The sequence below is a fragment of the Diadema setosum genome, chromosome 22, assembly GCF_964275005.1.
Source record: "Diadema setosum chromosome 22, eeDiaSeto1, whole genome shotgun sequence".
In the NCBI taxonomy this organism is placed as follows: domain Eukaryota; kingdom Metazoa; phylum Echinodermata; class Echinoidea; order Diadematoida; family Diadematidae; genus Diadema; species Diadema setosum.
In genome coordinates, this window is record NC_092706.1 from 25,823,275 (window position 1) to 25,843,155 (window position 19,881).

The following is a 19,881-nucleotide window of genomic DNA, read 5'->3' on the forward strand; positions in this document are numbered from 1 at the left end:
GTGTCTTTCGTAGGGCCACATACTGCCGCTACCAGGGACTTGAATCAGGAATGTTATAAGTGACAGTCGGTGTCTCTTCCACGAAGCCACAATAACTCGCCATTGGTATGGATTTCAGCATTCGCTCTCATCCAGGCGCCCATGGTCAACGTCGATGAGGACAATGCCACTGAACTCTGCCGGAGTCTCGAAGCCCTTGCCCGGTTCGATGTCGTCTATCTCGTAGTAGCTTCGATACTCCGACATCACCGGTTTTTGTCTCGGAGCCCTTCGGGTGACAGGTAAAATCTCCCCGAATTCGGCGTCATCCCTCGCTGCATATCCCATGGCGGGAGGGTTTCGGCTGAGTGTCATGGGAAGAGTGTTGCCAAGATACACGTGGCTGATGTTGACAGCCCCTGTTGGCTTGGGAAATGTCTCGTACGGGATTCCACCTATGACTGGACGGAAATATGACAGACCTTTAATCTTCCCATGAGCTATGAGACATTGTTAATCTACAACAACACTTTGAAGAATAATTTCTTCGTTTTATACCATATCATGTTGTAAACAGCTGACCAGGATAAAATCTCCAACAGTGAACATTCAACTGTATTCATGTTGAGTATTCTTCACACAACATTGCACAGTGTGCATGGTGTGCTCATTACGGGGAATATCGTAGTCCCGCACGTGCACAGACAGGACAAATATTCTCTTCAATTACACAATTTATCCAGAACATCAACTCAAAAAGCAATTCCAAAAGACCATTGTAAACAAAGAGCATTATCCGTTGCACTTCACTGCATGGTCTTGGTATAAAATCAAAAGACGATTGGTTACTTTGAAATAAAGGTCTATTATGGATTAGATTCTCCCGGACAGAATAGCTTTTCTAGTTTGAGTTGATCGACATCAAGCAATATTGTACAAAATTACGACTAGGTTGTTTCCTTTCACTATAGATTTTTTCTTTTTCTTTGCAGAAATTTGTTTTCATCATAGCAAAATCATCTCTTGATCTTGTGTAAATTATGACGCATTTACTGCTTTGAGCAACATGACTGTTTATCTTGTTACGTTGTCGTGTGACAATTCACTAAAAAAACTAATAACAGATCGTTTTATTATGATTATTCTATGGCAGGAGTGGAAACGTTTCTGGTTTTTCCCGCACATAACAATTGCATACCTGAATATAAAAACGAGCGAAGTCCATTTCAGAAAATTTAGACAAAACAGAAATCATTCAATAATTTCCGTATGTTTTTAGTTTGTTTTTTTTTTCAATTAGTGGAATATTATTTATACAAATCTAAACGTAAAACATTCATTTGACTGAGTATCTATCTTTGCATGACTTCGTAGAGGGCATCCAATGACCATATTCATATTTGGACTTATGTCGTTTTTATATTCAGGTATTCAAGACTTATTTCCATCAGTGAGACGGAAGAGTACAGCTAGCTACGGTACAAACCTGAAAGAACTCGATCGGACCTCGATAAGGAATTCGTCTTCGAGTCTTGACGATCAAGAATTTTGTCGAGATCCGACATCAGTGGCGAGAATTTCCCTCTCTCGAGTAATGCCTGCATGTTGGAGTACTCAATCACGTCTGACCCGTCTGTCGACCTCTGTTCAGTCTTTAAGATACAGACCGAAAACACATATATATGTAGATTATATGATACACACCTATTATTAGGACCACTTTGTTTTGGATAACTCAGCCATTTCAGACAAGGCTTTCAAACATATTTTCATTTCCTTTTGGAATTGTATGCTCTTTTTTATTATTTTCATAAGTAGATTCTCATTATCTCACAAAAAAAAAAAAAAACCTCTTGAGTCTTGAAACTCTTACATATCTTTAATCTGGATTCTTACATATTTTGTCATTCTGCCTTACATTGGCATGAGGAAGCAATTTAGATAACACGTAAGTATTCATTGTAGACGAGCAACGTCTTTTTGAGTAGGTCTATGTATATGCTGTATTCATATATAATATAGACACAACAGACAATATGTCATGTTAATGGACAAGTTCGCTTTCATAAACATGTGAATTGAGAGAATGCAGAATTATTGATACAACACATCATTGAAAGTTTGGGGGAAATTGAACAATCCGTTCAAAAGTTATTAACTTTTGAAGCTCCAATGCCGCGATCTCTGGGTGAGAAGATATTACAGCTTGTTATTTCACATGATGTGTAAAACGATATAAAGCAAAATATGAAAAATAACATATTTGCATTTTTCTCGTATAACAAAAGAGCACTTGACTTGCCTCATTTTATGAGAGGCAGCAAGATAATATTACCCTAAACGTACTTTTGTGACAAGTGACAAGTCGAGGGAATGTGCACTTTTTAGAAAAAAAAAAATATTTTTGTAAAATTCTCCATTTTTCCTTACATTGTTCTACGCATGTGACATCTTAAACTGAGGTAGTCTTTTCATCCAGCAGTGACTGCATGGGAACTTCAAAAATTTGTAACTTTTGAAGGGACTCTCCGATTTTCCTCAAACCTTCATTTTAGCTGATGCGTTCTACTAATATCGCTGCATTCATTCAATCCACATGTATACGAAGGATCCTGGTGAACTTCTCCTTTAATTTTCGTTCTCATACCAATCCCCTTTTTATGAAAATCAAATATTGAAATGAGAGGATTTTCAATATTCAATTTGGTTTGTATTTATATTATTGTAATTAATGTTACATAAAATAAATTGAATTTATATATATTATTCTAACATTGTATACACAATTGGTCCACTTTAAAGGTTTTCTGAAGATTTCATCTGGATGAGTCACCTGCGATCTAAGACTACTCCTTTGGTTGTCGCCTGGCCCGTCTCTGGCTCCTGATATATCTAGATTCTCGGGTACAGTTTTGAAAATGTGATCGCTTGGGCGCCAGGGTACGCTGGTCTGCTCAGTGGACGTCGAGGCCGGAAGCTCTGGCGAGGAATCTTCCGAGGACACGCTCCATATGCTGACACTGCTCCGCGTCTCAGCATCCCTGTAAACTCCACGCCAATCGGCAGAAGACCCGTCGATGGAGCTGATAGGCACCACTCGGTTGACGTAGGTTTCCTCGGACATGGAAGGGTGTGGTAGGTTGGATTTCCCCTCCCCTTCGGAGTGTCTTTCTGTTGCTGTTAAGGCTTTCCGTGCTTCACAGGTCTCGCCGGTACACGCAGTTCTTTTCCCTGCGTGGGTGTCGGACCCCGATTTGGACCTTTGGCCGTGTTTCGCTTTCGCTTGCGCAGTGTTGGATCCGGGCAACATTTCCATGGAGACTGTGACAGCAAGAAGATTCTGTGTCAATCAAAATTGTGATAAAAAGGAAAGCAAACGCAAACACCATCATAGCAGTATGGCAGGCAGTATAGAAATATCAAATGGCCAATCGAAGCCAATGGTCGCCGTTATACAGCAACGCTTCGGAGAAAACACAAAATGGTGCATACTATAAAGATGACAGGTCAACAAAAGAGGGGTCACTTTCCATACATCAATCATTACATATTGCTCTCTGAACATTGATAACACACTTATAAACCAATACAACAATCAATTCTCTACCTTGTCTCCTCATTTCTACACCTACTCGATGTCGATGTCTGTAGTAACTGATATTTTAAATGTTTCATGATAAATGTTTTATGAGAAATGCACTTTCTATTCCTTTAGATACTGTTGTAGGCCTATTTCGTGAACCACGCGGGAGTATTACGAATGGAAATCAATGATCTACCAAGGCATAGAGCATTTAAACGTATGCTGACACATGATTATATGGGTAACCTCATTGGGCTCAGAGAAACCTTAGCGAAACAATTTGATGTACAATGAATTGCTTGGGATAAGAGGAGCTGTTGTGCATGGTTCAGTGAATAAGACAACCAGCAAGCAATCACAGGACATTTGTTCGAGTCCCATGGTAGCAGCTGTTTGTGACCGCGCCCAAGACACTTCATCATAAATGCCTAGCTCGTCTTTCAAAGGGGGTTCAATGCCGATGATCCTACGATTGCAAAAGAAATTGCAATATTCTCAACACAAGAAGAACAAAAAACAAACAAACAAACAAACAAAACGGACTCAGGCAATCTGCCTGTCGCATAATAAGCTATCTCATTTACTTATAGAATGATTTCATGAACGAACCAGCTTTAATCTGTATGTTGGTATGAATTCGTTAAAGAGCCCTATATACTTGCAGATGAAGGCCTTACTTCCGCGTTGGTATATGTAGCCTAAGAATGTAATTATTTTGGCTTTTTTTTTTCCAATCTTTCAAGCATGCGTCTTGCGTCGTACAATAAATCACGTCTTGCCACTCCTTCTGATGATAATTCTATACCGATAGTCCTTGTGTTGGCTTGAATAACATTCTCCGATATTGCTTCACTGGGTTATTTGTCAGCTGAGTTGAGATGGAATCTATTTCAAGATTGGAACCGAGAACAACCTACCACCATGAATATTGTCATGACTATATGCATATATATATATATATATATATATATATATATATACATGTATATATATTATTATGTTGATTAGGATTTCCACGTGTTGGCAAGATAAAAAGATAAGTAACAAAACTGGAACAAAGTTCATGCTGTATTCACCAACGGTTTATTTCTGCACACAAATTTTCGAGCGTCTCGCCGCCCTTTCTCAAGTGTTGATACTGAGAGAACAATAACAAAATTAAGCCATAACAATATATTGCAACCGTAACACGGTTGCAATATACACGGTTGCAATATATTGTTATGGCTTAATTTTGTAATTGTTCTCTCGGTATCAACACTTGAGAAAGGGCGGCGAGACGCTCGAAAATTTGTGTGCAGAAATAAACCGTTGGTGAATACAGCATGAACTTTGTTCCAGTTTTGTTACTTATAAATATGCATATAGTCATGACAATGTCCAGTATCAGAGAAATGACGCGTGGACGGTTGTTCATCGCCATTTTCCCCTCAAAGCTGTAGCAACATCATGTCCAGAAAGGCAATTCTTAAACGGCTTCTCATTTTTCGCACAGCGTTAAATGGGGGAAACCAGTTTCGCCACGACATGTACCCTATCAATTTTCTTTTTGTTTCTGCCTTTGTCTTAAAAAGAGCACAATAGGTAGTACAAGCATGGTACTTAAGCATAATACGTTTTAGACAAAGAGAAAGGTAAGAAGGGGGAGAGCTACAGAGAGGACAATTTCGATGGCTAGATACAAATAGGAGTAAGCATGGACGGTTCTACACGCAGCCTTTTTGAGTATAGTCTCACTCTCCAAGGTCGTCATTGTGCGCAGCTATCTGCGCATCTAAACAATCTCAGAGACGTTTATAGTCGATATCCCGTACCATGGCATGTCTGTTCTACCATCAAGATGTTTGAGCACTTCATGCGAGGGTGTTTAAAATATGATTTGTATAGTAGTGCTTGACACTTAAGAGACAAAGTACACCTTCATAGACATGTGGGTTGAGTGAATGCAGCAATATTGGTAGAACACATCAATGAGAGTTTGAGGAAAATCAGACAATCCGTTCAAAAATTAGGAATTTGTAAAGTTTCTGCTCAGTCACTGCTGGATGAGAAGACTTCTATAGCTTGTGACGTCACATGTGTACAACGATGCAAAGAAAATATAAAGAAAATTCAACATATTTTCTCTTTTCTCACATAAAAAATGAACATGTTGTTGTTGTTTTATAGAAAGAAAGAAGAGAGAGACAAGAAGAAAGAAGAAAAGAAGAGAAAACATGTGACTTCCTCTTTCAGAAGGTAGGGGGAATAATATCACCTTTGCCATAATATTATGTCAAGGACAAGTCAAAGAAACGTGCAAAAATCTCTTTATATTTTCCTTGTATCGTTCTACGCATGTAACTTCATACACTTAAAGTAGTCTTTTCATCCAGCGGGGACTGCGCAAATACTTTAAAATTGATAACTTTTGAAATGATTGTGCGATTTTTCCCAAACTTTCACTGATCACATGTGATCTACTGATATTGCTGCATTCACTCAATTCAAACGTGCACGAAGGCGAACTTGTCCTTTAAGTTTGTACTCTTGCTTTCGATCCAGTACACGCGTAAGAGTCTGCACGCAGACTTTATGAGTAATTGAGGTCGTCATTATTTTCTGCGCAGCTGTCTGCGCATTGAAGGGAATCTTAATGACGTTTCCTGGATATCCCCAAACAATGTGTAGGTTCTACCAAAACTTTTTAACGCTTTATGCGAGGCTCTTTAAAATTTGATATGTACAGTGCTTGATACTCAAGTTTATACTCTCGCTTCCGATATATTTCTGTGTTTATCTTGTAGTAGTTTCCCATGTAAGGCTCGGTTCTATGTACGTATATGTTCGGTTGACTAAACAACAAAAAGAAAATGTAAAGAAATTACACAGCATAATAAAACAATACAATGTGACTGATAAAACGTAGATCTAAATTGATACGAGAATTTGGAATGCAAGGAAGCCTTTTTTATACCAAACCAGGGAAAAGTAAACTCAGAGTTGCTATTTGTTGGCCCCACATAATACCGTCATTATCCTTCTAATACCTAAAAGTAAGAATTCACACATATCAGCAAATACGCACTATGTTTCGTGTTGTTTTTTCTTTCAAGCTTTTATAGGTACAAAAGTCCAAATTTGCCGGTGTAGGTTAAAAAAAAAGAAGGAAATCTGTCTCCAAGAGGATACTATAGTACTTAGAGGAAATAAAAATTTAGGCATTTCTTGCACCTTAATTGTGAGTTACACTGTTCAATTTGTCATAAGCGAGTATTCATAGAGGCAAGGGTTTATTATAGCCTAAAAGCATAATGTGCTGCACTTACTAAATACTTGTATAACAACTTCATTTTACACTCAGTTACAGTGGGCACAAAAAAGAATTTGAATCTTAATATTATAATTCATCGACAGGCAAAAAAAAAAAGGAGTAGTGTAATGTCCATTCATTTTCTTTTCTTTTTTCTTCTTCAAAAATACAAGCAAAATTGAAAGTTATAGGAGAAGTAATGGAAGGGAGGGGACACCAGCCAAAATGAATTCATGTTTTCGGACTTCACACTCATATTCCTTGAAATATCCCTCAATGACTATACACGCACGGCAAAGTTCCTTAGCTGGTTTCGAATCAGTCAAAATATCCAATGTGGTCATTCTTTTTAATGTGTGTAAAGAATATGACGCCTTGATTAGAGCTTATTTCAATTCAAAAAAGGAGGCAATAATGACTCACTAGGCTCTTGTATTTAAATCACCTGGGGGGGCATTTCATGAAGCATTTTGTCGGATTTTTTTTTTCTGATGAACTGAAATCCTTTCATCTGATTGGCTGAGAGCAAATTTGTTCGACAAGTTTGTCAGACAAAAGGCTTCATGAGTAATGTCCCCCTGATTTGACCCCCCCCCCCCCCCCCCCCAATGTTGTCCATACCTGCATACTCATATAGTCAGTTTCGTGTTCAACATCTATGACAGAACATGATTCGGCTCGACAATTCGGGCCGGGTCGTTCGGCCGCCGCGGCTGCAGTCAGGTCATCCGAACTCTCGTACCGCCGCCGGTCCTCAGCACCCATTCTTTCCTGAGCGTCCGTGGGCTCGCCTTCTTGCGCCTTGCCCCGCTTCGTCGCGCAACGCGGACAGTGTAGACGGCGCCGGCAACACGGCCAGCTGAGAAACCAATCGGTAGGCAGCAGCTGAGCTTCTCGTCGATTTGGCGGGCAGCAGGAATCCGTCATCCGCCGACAGAGCTGATTCAGAAGCACGCCTGTGACTACCATGGCCCATAGAACTCCCACAACTTTCATCAAGTCCTGGGCGGAAAGAGCCTGTTGATCCTCGGTATCAGGTTTAGGACTGTCAACAAATGATTGTCATAGCTGTATTAGCTTTACATCCGGCAAACATTAAAAGAAAATCCACAACTGACCACCACATTCCATACCGGATTTAAAATACGAATTGATATCAATTATTATGACAGGATGCCTCAGAAAACAATAACGATGAAAATCGTAAAATACAACGAACAAAAATAGCAACAAACCCCGATACTTGAACTCCCAGACGGCCCTATGCTCTTAGCATTATGATAGTAATAGTCGATACAACGTTGTCAGTCATTATTTCTCTGTATAATGTGTAATAGGGTGTGTGTGCTGTTGTTGGTGGTGGTGGTGGTGTTGTTGTTGTTGTTTTTCAAATTGTTGATTAACCCTTCTGTGCAGGTTTGGACTTAGGACTGAGTTTGCAATTTGGATGTTTCGGCACTCTTAAAGGACAAGTCCACCTTCATATACATTAGGATTGAGAGAATGCAGCAATATTAGTAGAACACATCAGTGAAAGTTTGAGGAAAATCGGACAATCCGTTCAAAAGTTATGAATATTTTAAGTATTTGCGAAGTCACTGCTGGATGAGAAGACTACTACAGTGTATGATGTCACATGCGTACAACTATATAAGGAAAATAAAAAGAGAATTTCACAAAACTTTACTTTTTGAATAAAGTGCACATTTCTTCGACTTGCTACTGACGTATGTTAAGGGTAGTATTATTCCCCCTGCCTTCTGAAAGAGAGAAGTCGAGTGTTGTTTTGTTATGCGAGAAAAATGGAAATATGTTGAATTTTCTATATTATTTCTTTATATCGTTGTACTCATGTGACATCACAAGCTTACTTAGTCTTTTCATCCAGCCGTGACTGAGCAGAAACTTCAAAAATTCATAACTTTTGAACGGATTGTCCGATTTTCCTCAAACTCTCACTGATGTGTTCTACTAATATTGCTGCATTCAACCCACAATGTCTATGAAGGTGAACTTGTCCTTTAAGCATAATGAGGGTTAAACGAAACTAATCGCGTGGCTATGTCGCACTCAGCCAGTCTAAATAGCACAAAGCATAATAGACTGAAGCTTGCCTCTACCCCCGCATGCAAATAAGAAAATATATGAAGAGTTTGTTTGCAAAAACCGATAAGTCCATATTTGCCAAATGGAGATATTTGCGATTAAAGGTCAAGAAAAATAAAGAGAATAATAAGAAAATTTTTGCTTCTTTTGACCATAACTTCAAAAATATACCATTATATGTAGTGACCAATATATCATTTAAAAGGTATTATTTTGTACTTTATGACAAAGATCGTACTTCAAAATCTTCAAAAATGGACTTATCGGTTTTTGCAAACAAACCCTTCATATGATCTTGTATAAAGCAACATACTAGGTATAATACGAAAAAAAAAAGGAACATGGCAACTCTGGAAATCGACTGGTATCAAAGGATCTATAATGCAATGTAAATGCAAGTTGATTCACTCATACCCATGACACCACTTATGTGACCAAACAAGTACCAACATCTGTTATGAAATAGGTTTTTTCTACTAGTTTTCTTCAGGTTGCTTGGATTGGCGAATATGTGTTTCGTGTTATACCTTTTATAAACTCCTCAAAACAAGTTCTGCAATTAAAGTTTAATATATCATATTTCTCTTATACCCGCATTATCTTCATTGAGTATGACATCACAAAAATGCCTGATTAATTACCTTTAAAGTGGCACCTCACTTCCTATGATTGAGTGTTCTTTGAATGTGCAAAACAGCTGAGTACGGGGACAGATCAAAAAAGAAAAGTCGCAACAATTCTGCTATTGATAATGTACAGTTTTGATGAGAAAAAGGACACTGGAATATGCAATGCCGAAATGAGAGCACTTTCAAAAACTCTCATTTCCTAGACATTAGATGACTGTTTGGTCAATCTTTTATGTTTGATTTTTATCTGCAGATACTACTGCAGTTTTTAATTCATGGATGAAGCCTGGAATCTAATGATAATCTCACAATGCATTCTTTTCAAACACATTCCTTCCCTGAAACGACAAAGCAAATGGGAATTATACTGTTTGACATAACACGTTTGCTCTATTTTGCAACATTTCACATTTGACCTTTCCTCATACTGTGCATTCCAGGAATGCATAATGTAAACTGCAAGTGAGTTGTCATTGTAAAGAAAATTAATCAGGCTTTCTTATGATGTCACATTTGATTTGAATGAAATGATGTAGTTTGAAGAGAAATATAATACATCAAATCGGAATTGCAGGACTTTTTTGAGGAGTTCAGTTCTCCTTTATGATCAACCAGAGTGAAATATTGCATTAACCCTTTCTGTGCCACGTTTGTTTCCTACCCATAGAGTTGTGTGTGAAGTTTGTACACATTTGACTCATTGGCATAGGAATTAACACCAATCTGAGAAGAGGAGTCATTGAATGCGAAAATGCGGATCACTCAACAAGCTCAAATGCAATCCGCGGCAAAGGATTTTCTCTAAGAACAAGTGACTTACGTCGTCGCAAACGTTGCGCCATCCTCTCTGGGATGTCTCGGGTGCTTCCCATCAGAGATTGGGAAACTGGGCATGCTGGATGAGGCGTATCTGGTGGAGGTGCAGGGAGAATCGTCTGCGTAGTGGAGATAAGGAAATCAAGCTGCGATGAATGAAATCGCAACCCGGAGCAGGTACAAAAGGTGACACAGAGTGTTTGCCGGAAGGCAGACCGTAAACTATAACGGCATCCATCATACTTAAAGGCATAATTTACCATTTGCAGATGAAGCAAAAACCCAGCATTAGTGCTTTAAAATAGTTCTAAAATGTGAGTTAGGGATAGAAACAACCACTGTAAAAATTTGAATCAGTATAATCGATGTTAAGTATTGTTAAATATACAAAATGTGAACAATAGTTATAATAAAAATGTTTCCAGACTAAACCATCTACAGCAGGGGCGGATCCAGGGAGGACCGCAACCGGCGCACGCCCCCCCCCCCTTTATTTTTTGTTGAAACAAAAGAAATAAAAAGAAAAAATGGGGGGAGGGGTACGTGCGCCCCCCTTTAATTTTGTAAACACGCCCCCTCTTTACGGAATTCCTGGATCCGCCTCTGTACAGTTATGGTTTATTGAGAAAAATACAGATATCTCCTTATATTTTAGGCTATATCGCGAAAATGTTATATGATGGGATGTTTTGTGGTACAACAGACCTACACATATGCATTAAAATAATGTCACATCCTGAAAATTTTTTAAATCACTGCTCCCAAAGGTAAACGGGACCTTAAACACCTCTTTTGGAAATCGATACACTAAGGTGATAATCTGTATTTGCGCTGTGCATGGTTACTCTACTTGGCATCTATGACATGAGCTAGATCCTTGTATATAAATCTGCTATTTATCATATGGTTTGCTCCATCACTTTGGTTGGTTATTAACATGATTAAGGATTATAGTGGACAGAATTGTGGGGGTTGTTTCAGTATGCGCTAAAAGGATTCGTAAGTTCAGTTCAACTGATCTTATAGGGATAATTTTAGGATCAATCGGTCCTCAAAAGTTAGGAACTGTTTCACTTTACCGTCTGGGAACAATGAACACCTTGCACGTTATGGAATACATCGTGAATGTGTATGTATCCATCCCCATTAGATCCCATCTGAATCTGTACAAAATTTGGATTCATTGTTTAGTTCGATAGTGCCCATATGTGACACCATTCATATATCAAAACTTTATATCAGCAACGTGAGGCTAAACCACACCACTGCCATATTTTATGAAGAGTTGATGTATATAATTGATTTCTATGATAAGTCTATGGCAGCCTGTGTGTTAAGGAAAAATATAATCGATCTTTTGATAAAACGGGCTCCAGAGTTCTTTTCGATTAAAGAGAAGCAGACTTCTGCGATAGTCTTACCATCTGCACTGACCGACGTGATCTTCACGCTAAAACTCCCCAATCCTTTGGAGTCAAACCACAGGTAGGCTTTTGATCCGGAGCTCGTGGCGTTGGTTCCCACTCCGCGCTCGGGCTCAAGCAAACACTGGTGCCGGTCGAAAGCGACAATGTGCCTTTCTGTCACGCAGACAGTATCTCCTTCACCGACATCGATGACGATGAACTCGAAGCGAACTCGACATCCGAGTGGTGCTTCGATGACGTAGAAGGCGAAGGAGAACTTCGGGTAGTGGTTTGGGTAGTTGGGAGACGATACATTCGTATGAGAATCACCAGGTGGGACCATTATGTTGTATTCTGCAATGAGAAACGCCCTATTTGTAGTTATGTTGTCACGCTCATGATCTGCATGTTGTGATGTATGATATAAAGATATACATAGAACGAGGTATGATATATATATATATATATATATATATATATATATATATATATAAGAGAGAGAGAGGGAGAGAGAGAGAATGACAACAAGAAAGCGACACAGAATTAGGAGGGAAATAATAGTAAATAAATAGATATTAAACAGTCATAAAAAACTTTCGTCTTGTAATATAAGGAGGTGTTTCAAGAGTGGGATCGCACATAAAAGACATATACACAAACACACGCACAAACATACATAATTATACATACATTAGTATGAAGACACACGAATGTTGCCTTTGATAGCACATTCTCCGTTGTGCGTATATGCATATAACATGTGCACGATTACATAATTGTATTTTGGGTATTTCTCGATATTTCTTAAAATTTCTTCCTAAAGGATTGCTGCGTGTATGCAGACATCACGATTTTATGCATTTGAGGGTTTTTATTATTATCATTATTTTTATTATTATCATTATCATTATTATTATTATTGTCCATGAATTGGAAGTATGACTATCATTGAGATATTTGAAAAATTGAATTCAATCCAAACTTCAATTGAAAATATCTGACGCTCAACAACACGCATACTACACACATGGACACACAAAATAATATCCATCATGCTGGTATGTAATCATAATTATCTAACGGGGCATAGTACATGCATGTATGTACATGTCTATATTACATAATCTGACATACTCTTTATTCTATTTTATGCATACGACAAGTGTAATATTATAAGTTCCGATACAGAAATTGCATTAAGACTATCTATGCTCAAGTTTATATAGGGCACAGTATAGAACTGTGGATTACGAAGCACATACCTCTATGTGTAGATACCTCATGTAGTTCTTCCAGTTACTCACCACTCAAGAATTCATCATGGTTATATTGCATGACCGGGCAACCGCAGGTAATGTGGAACCCAGCTCGACACATATAACATAATTATCATGCTATGAATGCACGTCGTGTATAAATATGATATTATACAATTATTTACCGTCTCCTTCCGTTGCGCAGGCCATTAAACTGAAAGAATTTTCTCTTGCCAGATCTCTCCTCAAATAGATTTTAAGTTTCTGGTCGGGAGACACCAAGTCTGGTGGTATAAGCCGTCCTCGCACCGTCATCAGACGGACAGGGGTTGAAGGGGTGTAAGATGTGTCTTGGTGGTAAAGCTCCAGGTATTCGCTGCCCTCCAATATGACGTTTTCAAAATGTAATAACACTGAAGGTAGATCAAAGAAACAAAGAAGAGAAATATAAGAGGAAAGGAGATAAAGGGAGGTGGATAAGCTAAATATCCAGTGGAAAAAAAAATGTATTTTATGTTAGAAGATAATTATGTTTTCATTTGACGTTTGTATTACCTATGTATATTGATTGGAAAATAAAAGCATGAATGAATGAATGAATGAATGAATGAATGAATGAATGAATGAATGAATGAATGAATGAAAATACAATGATGATGGTATTGATAATAAGTGTACTAATAATACAGATGACATAATTCACAATCATCAACATACACATGGAACAGTGTGGAAAAACTGAATATATCCACCAACAAATATAGCAGTATAAGTATCATAAGAAGATATTTCAATTGTTAAGTACGTGTATAGATAAGTATTGATTGCATCATTATCTCTTTATTCTATTAAGATAAGAGTATAAAGATACAAGATAACATACATTAAAGATGTAACATATTTGATTTTTATATACGCATACTAGGGTGTCTTTGTATTTGATGTTCGCTGTATTATTATTATTATTATTAGTAGTAGTAGTAGTAGTAGTAGTAGTAGTAGTAGTAGTAGTAGTATCATTATTGTTACCATAATCATGTATAATATATGTACTACACCTCATATTTTAAGACAAATCACAGTAGCTGGCACAATACAAAAGTCCAGATTTTCGGCACAAGTTACTTCCTATGAATGATATATGGGTATATGTGCGCAATACATTTGAACACATAGACCTATACAATACGTCATTAAATCATCATTTGTTAATAGTCAAATCATGTTCGCTGACAGGTCTACATAGCGTAATGTGACAAAATAAAACATTGCTATATTGAAAAACACAATGCCCAGTGAGAAAAGTATTTATCATAAGTCCGGTGACGTCTTATTCACGGTGTACTGCACTACTCTCATGACGTCCTGTTATGTTCATCAAATCGGCATTGGTACCAGCCTCTTAAACTATGTTGTGCATATTATCACGTCCACTGCATGGATGGTGAGTGCTGCAATGCATAAGCAATCATTAAAACAGGAGTAACTTTTTTGTTGTTGTTGTTGTTTTGTTTTGTTTTTGATCAGTGAAAACGTCCTGTAATACTTGTAAAATACTCACTGAAGATTATAAAACAAATGTATATTGTACTATATCGAGCCTGTAGTAAACTCGGTGCTATGCCAGAAAGTGCACTATTTTTTTTTTTCGGGACTGCTCCACTATCTAACAGAAAATAGCGCTATTCCTGCTACCTTGGAATCCATAACTTCAACTAGAGGCTCTCAGTACTATTTGTTTGATATTTACTTTACACTTTCATATTATTACATGACTGGAAAAAGTGAGGGAAGGTGAGATCATAGATTGACAGGACAATGACATTTAATCAGCGCGACAATTGCTCCGAAAATTGCAGCAAATGCTTCGCGACAGTGTTCCGCGACTTTTTGTTCGCCTGACATTTGCTCCGGTCGACGGACCGCCGACAATCGCTCCATCGACTTGTTGTTCCGCAGAAATTTTCTTCGAAGATACATTTGTCTCCCTTGCAAGTGCTCCGCTGACTCTGCCGAAGATTAATTTCTAAATTGAATTCTCAAGCGCATTTTGATATTTGATAATGTTCGCTTTTTATGTATGAAATTACGAAATCTGACGACAATGAAATGTTATTCAGAAACTAGTTTGTGCAATTTTTGTTTTCTTTCCAAATCAATACTTTGAAATAGATGAAATCGATGTACAACAAATCGGTAATCATCAATTCACTCAAATGTTTTATACGTTATAGTATTCGAAATGATATGAATGTTTGGTATAGTTAGTCGTTCCATTGTCAAGCCAATGTAAACGACACTGGCGTGAATGATCCCGAGTTTAAAAAGGGGGAGGGGTCAAACGTGTCATATCGTCCCCCAATCATTTTGATAGTAAACAATGATTATTATTGTTTTTGGCATTATCTTTGTTTTCGTAATTACATTATGTGTCTCACTACCACTGAAGTCTTAGTATTTTGTGATTTGTGGGCTGCTTGATTAGCTCGTACGATGATGACAGATAGAGATTATGCATAGGAATGTTTCGCAAAGGATAATTTCAATGATTTAATATGCGATAGTAATGATAATCAATAATGTTGGTGTCAAAGACGGTTTGCTTAGCACACGTTTCCTTCTTTCATTTCTCCTCTCGCCTGCCACTCTATCTTTTTTCCTGGTGAATAACGAACATCAACAACAACAGCAAAACCGCCCTCATACTGTCACAAACCATGGACTACGCAGGGGCTGATCCAGGAATTCCGTAAAAGGGGCACAATTACGAAATTAAGGGGGTGGAAGAATCCCCATTTTTCTTTTTATTTCTTTTGTTTTAACAAAAAATTAAGAGGGCGAGCGCCCGATGATATCCCCCGATTGGATCCCCCCCCCCCTGCTACGTGCTATAGTAAGCAATAAATATGTACGTCACTTGAGGAAACGTGTTAATTGTGATTAATAAGAAGGAAATAAATTCGTTTTTCTTTTTCACTAATTCTCAGTGAACACAAACTTGGCAATAATTTTCACGAGACACGAAGTGCCAGACTTGGCACGAGAAATATGGAGTAAATGATAAACAGAAGGATGCACCTAATGCGGATGAGCATCCCTCAAGTTTAAAAGAGAATATAAACAAGAAGCGTGACTCCTTCAGGAACTCTCTTTGTGTGGAGTAGCGATGACATTTAAAATGCGAACTATATCTTGGGAATTTCATTAACTTTGTGAATATGAGTTGTTGTAGCAAATGCTGAAAGTCATGCGGAACAATTCCCGGTGAACCAAGGAGATGAATATAACTTTTAAAAAAAAAGTCTTAGTAGATCTTATTATAGTGGCCATCTTATGATGCTATTGCAATTAAGCATTGAAGGAGTACTATACAAATATAATATGTATGTATATGTATATATATATATATATATATATATATATATATATATATACATGTATGTTATAAACAATAAAGGGGAACACTTGAGGATTTCTTTCTTGACCCGGCCGGGATCAATGTTAGCACTGTCGTGCCCCTGGCTTAGTAATTTTATCATAGGAGGAAATTATTTCAACTTTTTGATAGACAAACTGGAACACTTGAGGATTATTTTCTTAACTGGGAATCATGTTAACACTGTCGTACCTTTGACTTTATAATTACTTGAACTAACAACTATGATTATTAAATATTTATTATTTTCTAATGATATAACCAGTAAAATATTGGTTTTCAATGAATCGATAGTTAATGACTAGACCCATTTTCATCTCTTTCAAAGAATTGATAAAGGAGAAAAAATGAATATTTGCACAAAATAACTCATGAACAATATCTACATGTCGCAAGACTATCACAGCTTCACACAGAGTTCATGAAAAACTAACATTGTTATATCAAAAGAATTTTAGAATTCAATCTTCTGCAGAGCACTATGGATCGCGGGAGGAGCAAGCGCAGTATATTCACAATATATACTGTCTGAGCAATTGACGTTGGAATAATTTTCGGCAAAGCAAATGTTGTATCTTTGGAGCAAATTTCGGAGGAGGAATAATTGTCGGCGGAATTATTAAATGTCGCGGATCATTTATTGAAATTTGAGGAGCAATTGTCAGCTGATCATGTTTCCAATCATCGGATCGACAGCCTGCAAACAACTTGGCAAAGATTGTGCTATATGAATACAACAAGATATCTTAGGCATCTAATTCCAGACTTAAGTGGCGTGAATCTATTTTTCCGAAGTCTCGATGATCAGAAAATGAAAGAAGGTTCGTTATTATTAAGGCTCGTCAAGCCAATAATGTAAAGACGGTATACGTACTAACGAAACCACAGAATAGCAAACCTCATTTTATTTATTTATTTTTATCTACTTTTTTTCCTTCAGTAGGGCAGCTCTGCTATAGGCTACAAACGATGATGTAATTCTCAGAAGCCCCATACACATACATAGACCCAAAGAGACAAAAGAAAAAGTATCATAATACATGATACAGTAAAATATACGATAAACTAACAGCATGGCTATGATTTCGTTTTCGGATCAACGAACCATCCAAATAACAAACTGTAACCCATAGGTTGATCTTAATTCCACTTCCTACCTCTGAACTCTCTAGAAAGGAATCGTTGAACTGATAATGCGATGAACTCCGTTCAAAATAGTATATTCGCCGAAAGCGTTTAACACTGCAAAAAGAATAACACCATTTATATCGTTTACTTTTCTTGCAAGATTTCCTAGACGTTATTTCAAACCTCTGCGCTGTGATGAGAAAACAATTCTGTGTGACGCCAATACGTTTATTTATCAATGATTAATCACAAAAGTATGAAATAATTTTTTGATCACGTTTTATCAGTATCAGGCATTTTCATAAATATGACACTTACATAGATCTTCAAAATCAGTTGTTATGAGTACAATCGTTTCTTTTTTTGGCATAAATGAAAAAAAAAAAAACACAAATGCATGTGTTTCTTTCTAACACTTATGTGCATGCAAAAAGGAAGAATCAACACGCTGTGTAAAAACAATATTGTTTATGTTCATTTAAAAATGTGAAAAATTATAGACAGTGGGGGCATCGGAAAACAAAGTATGCTGTATTTCTGATAGATGACGGAAGCCAAGTTCTTGGAAACGGTACTCCCTGTTCATTATTTATGTTAATGTCGACGGACAAAAATCAGGAAGAATCGGTGATAGGAAGCAACTAAAAAAAGAAACTACAGGCAGTGACAGGTTTCGTAGACACAAGCCCACTATCAAATCTAGACTGAAATACTGTGCAAAGTGCATGAGGCAAAGTTGTTGTTTTTTTTACTTTTTCCTAAATTATTCGAACATTTCTCTAACTCGTATTCCTAGGCTTCTTCCATTTTTAGCAGAACGTCTTGTTTCTTTATTACCTCGGCGATTTCCTGGAGCGATAAGCAACACAGGTTTACCAGTAGAGAAAGTTGAACGAGTGATCTCAACCTGGCTTGGGCAATCCTGCAGAAAGACGTCTTTACCTGCAAAAATGCGATCATCGCAAAATGTACACTCTAAAAATTGAAATGGTAAATCAACATTTCAGATGATTTTACTGCTCCAATTTAACCTCTCGTTAAATATTAAATTTAACATTCAAAATATTAACCTTTACACTTTACAGAAGAAGAGTGAAAACATTCACTCTTGAAGGAGTGAATAACAGGAAAGAGTGAGTTTCGAGTGAAATTGACGTGAATTTGGAGTGAAATTTTTCATTTTATTCTCGAAGATTTTTTAGTGATCTTTGAAGTCACTCAAAAATGAGTAAAAATGAACATTTTCACTCAAAATTCACTCCAATTTTACTCAAATCTCACTCTTCTGTTATTCACTCCTTCAAGAGTGAACATATTCACTCTTCATTTTTAGAGAGTACACTCAAAATATGGTACTCTCATTTAGAAGAGGTTAATGATAAATCTAACATTTTTAATATCAAATTTAATAATATACAAAATGTTGGAGGAGTGACAATATTCAAAATGCTTATTTACTATTTCAGTTTTTACAATGTACGTGGTATGATGCCTGTTTTGGGCAAGCGTTATCAATGTGGTTATAGGCAACAGGCATTCACATATTTCCTTTTTCGTGTGTGTGTGTGTGTGTGTGTGTGTGTGTGTGTGTTTGTGTTTTAATTAAGAACTTTATGGAATTGATTTCTCATATCTTCACAACGAAACACAATTCATGTCACTAGACAGAAACATAAAATACAATGTTTGAAAATGTTTATGAGCTGGACAAAATACCGACGATACGGCCTATGAATCATATAGTTATAGAATTGACATAATATTATGTGTTTATATTTAACGTATAAGCAATGTATTCTTGTTTCTGAGAGTATGCATGGTAATAGCTTCAGGCTCATAGATTATAGGCGTCATGAAGACAAGAAGAAATCCAACATTTTCAAGAAAAGGATAATCGTTTCATTCTTCTTTTCATTTTTTTTTTCTGTTTCAGCGCTGGAAGATCCATTCAGTATGAGCAGTTTTTCAAAGGGTCGGGCAGAAAATCCATACTAATTTATAATTTAACAGGACGATGGAAGACAACAAATCACAGAAAGGTCAAAAAAGAAATACAAATTATACAAAAAAATATATATATATATAAAAATCCAAGCAGAAAATATATGCATACAAGATAAGATAATAAAATAATGCTGATGACTTCAATTTTCAGTAAAGGATGACATCCAAGGACCGGATGTAGGCCTACTTACCGAAGATCGAAGGTAGAGTTAAGTAAAGAAAGAAGACGGTCACCAGCGAAGCCAT

The 19,881-nt window shown here is 37.1% G+C and overlaps 2 protein-coding genes across 2 annotated transcripts; both read right to left on the bottom strand.

Annotated features, from left to right (window-relative positions):
• Positions 1 to 114: 114 nt before the first annotated feature.
• Positions 115 to 3,295, bottom strand: LOC140245361 (uncharacterized). The gene is made up of 3 exons (XM_072324939.1): positions 2,813 to 3,295; positions 1,466 to 1,631; positions 115 to 440 (listed from the first exon to the last, which is right to left on the bottom strand). Exons 1-3 carry the CDS (start codon positions 3,293 to 3,295, stop codon positions 115 to 117), a joined length of 975 nt encoding a protein of 324 aa, XP_072181040.1.
• A 3,281-nt stretch (positions 3,296 to 6,576) lies between these two features.
• Positions 6,577 to 19,881, bottom strand: LOC140245253 (uncharacterized). The gene is made up of 7 exons (XM_072324836.1): positions 19,827 to 19,881; positions 18,469 to 18,573; positions 13,253 to 13,480; positions 11,827 to 12,165; positions 10,410 to 10,524; positions 7,476 to 7,899; positions 6,577 to 6,591 (listed from the first exon to the last, which is right to left on the bottom strand). Exons 1-7 carry the CDS (start codon positions 19,879 to 19,881, stop codon positions 6,577 to 6,579), a joined length of 1,281 nt encoding a protein of 426 aa, XP_072180937.1.

Coding starts and splice junctions, on each gene's coding strand:
- LOC140245361 (XM_072324939.1), bottom strand. CDS start 3,295: ATGGAAATGTTGCCCGGATCCAACACTGCGCAAGCGAAAGCGAAACAC. Junction 1,632..2,812: donor GGAGTAGTCTTAGATCGCAG/GTGACTCATCCA, acceptor TGTATCTTAAAG/ACTGAACAGAGGTCGACAGA. Junction 441..1,465: donor GTCCGATCGAGTTCTTTCAG/GTTTGTACCGTA, acceptor ATTTCCGTCCAG/TCATAGGTGGAATCCCGTAC.
- LOC140245253 (XM_072324836.1), bottom strand. CDS start 19,881: ATGGCTTCGCTGGTGACCGTCTTCTTTCTTTACTTAACTCTACCTTCG. Junction 13,481..18,468: donor CGCTCCAGGAAATCGCCGAG/GTAATAAAGAAA, acceptor ATCTACCTTCAG/TGTTATTACATTTTGAAAAC. Junction 12,166..13,252: donor CTGCGCAACGGAAGGAGACG/GTAAATAATTGT, acceptor TTCTCATTGCAG/AATACAACATAATGGTCCCA.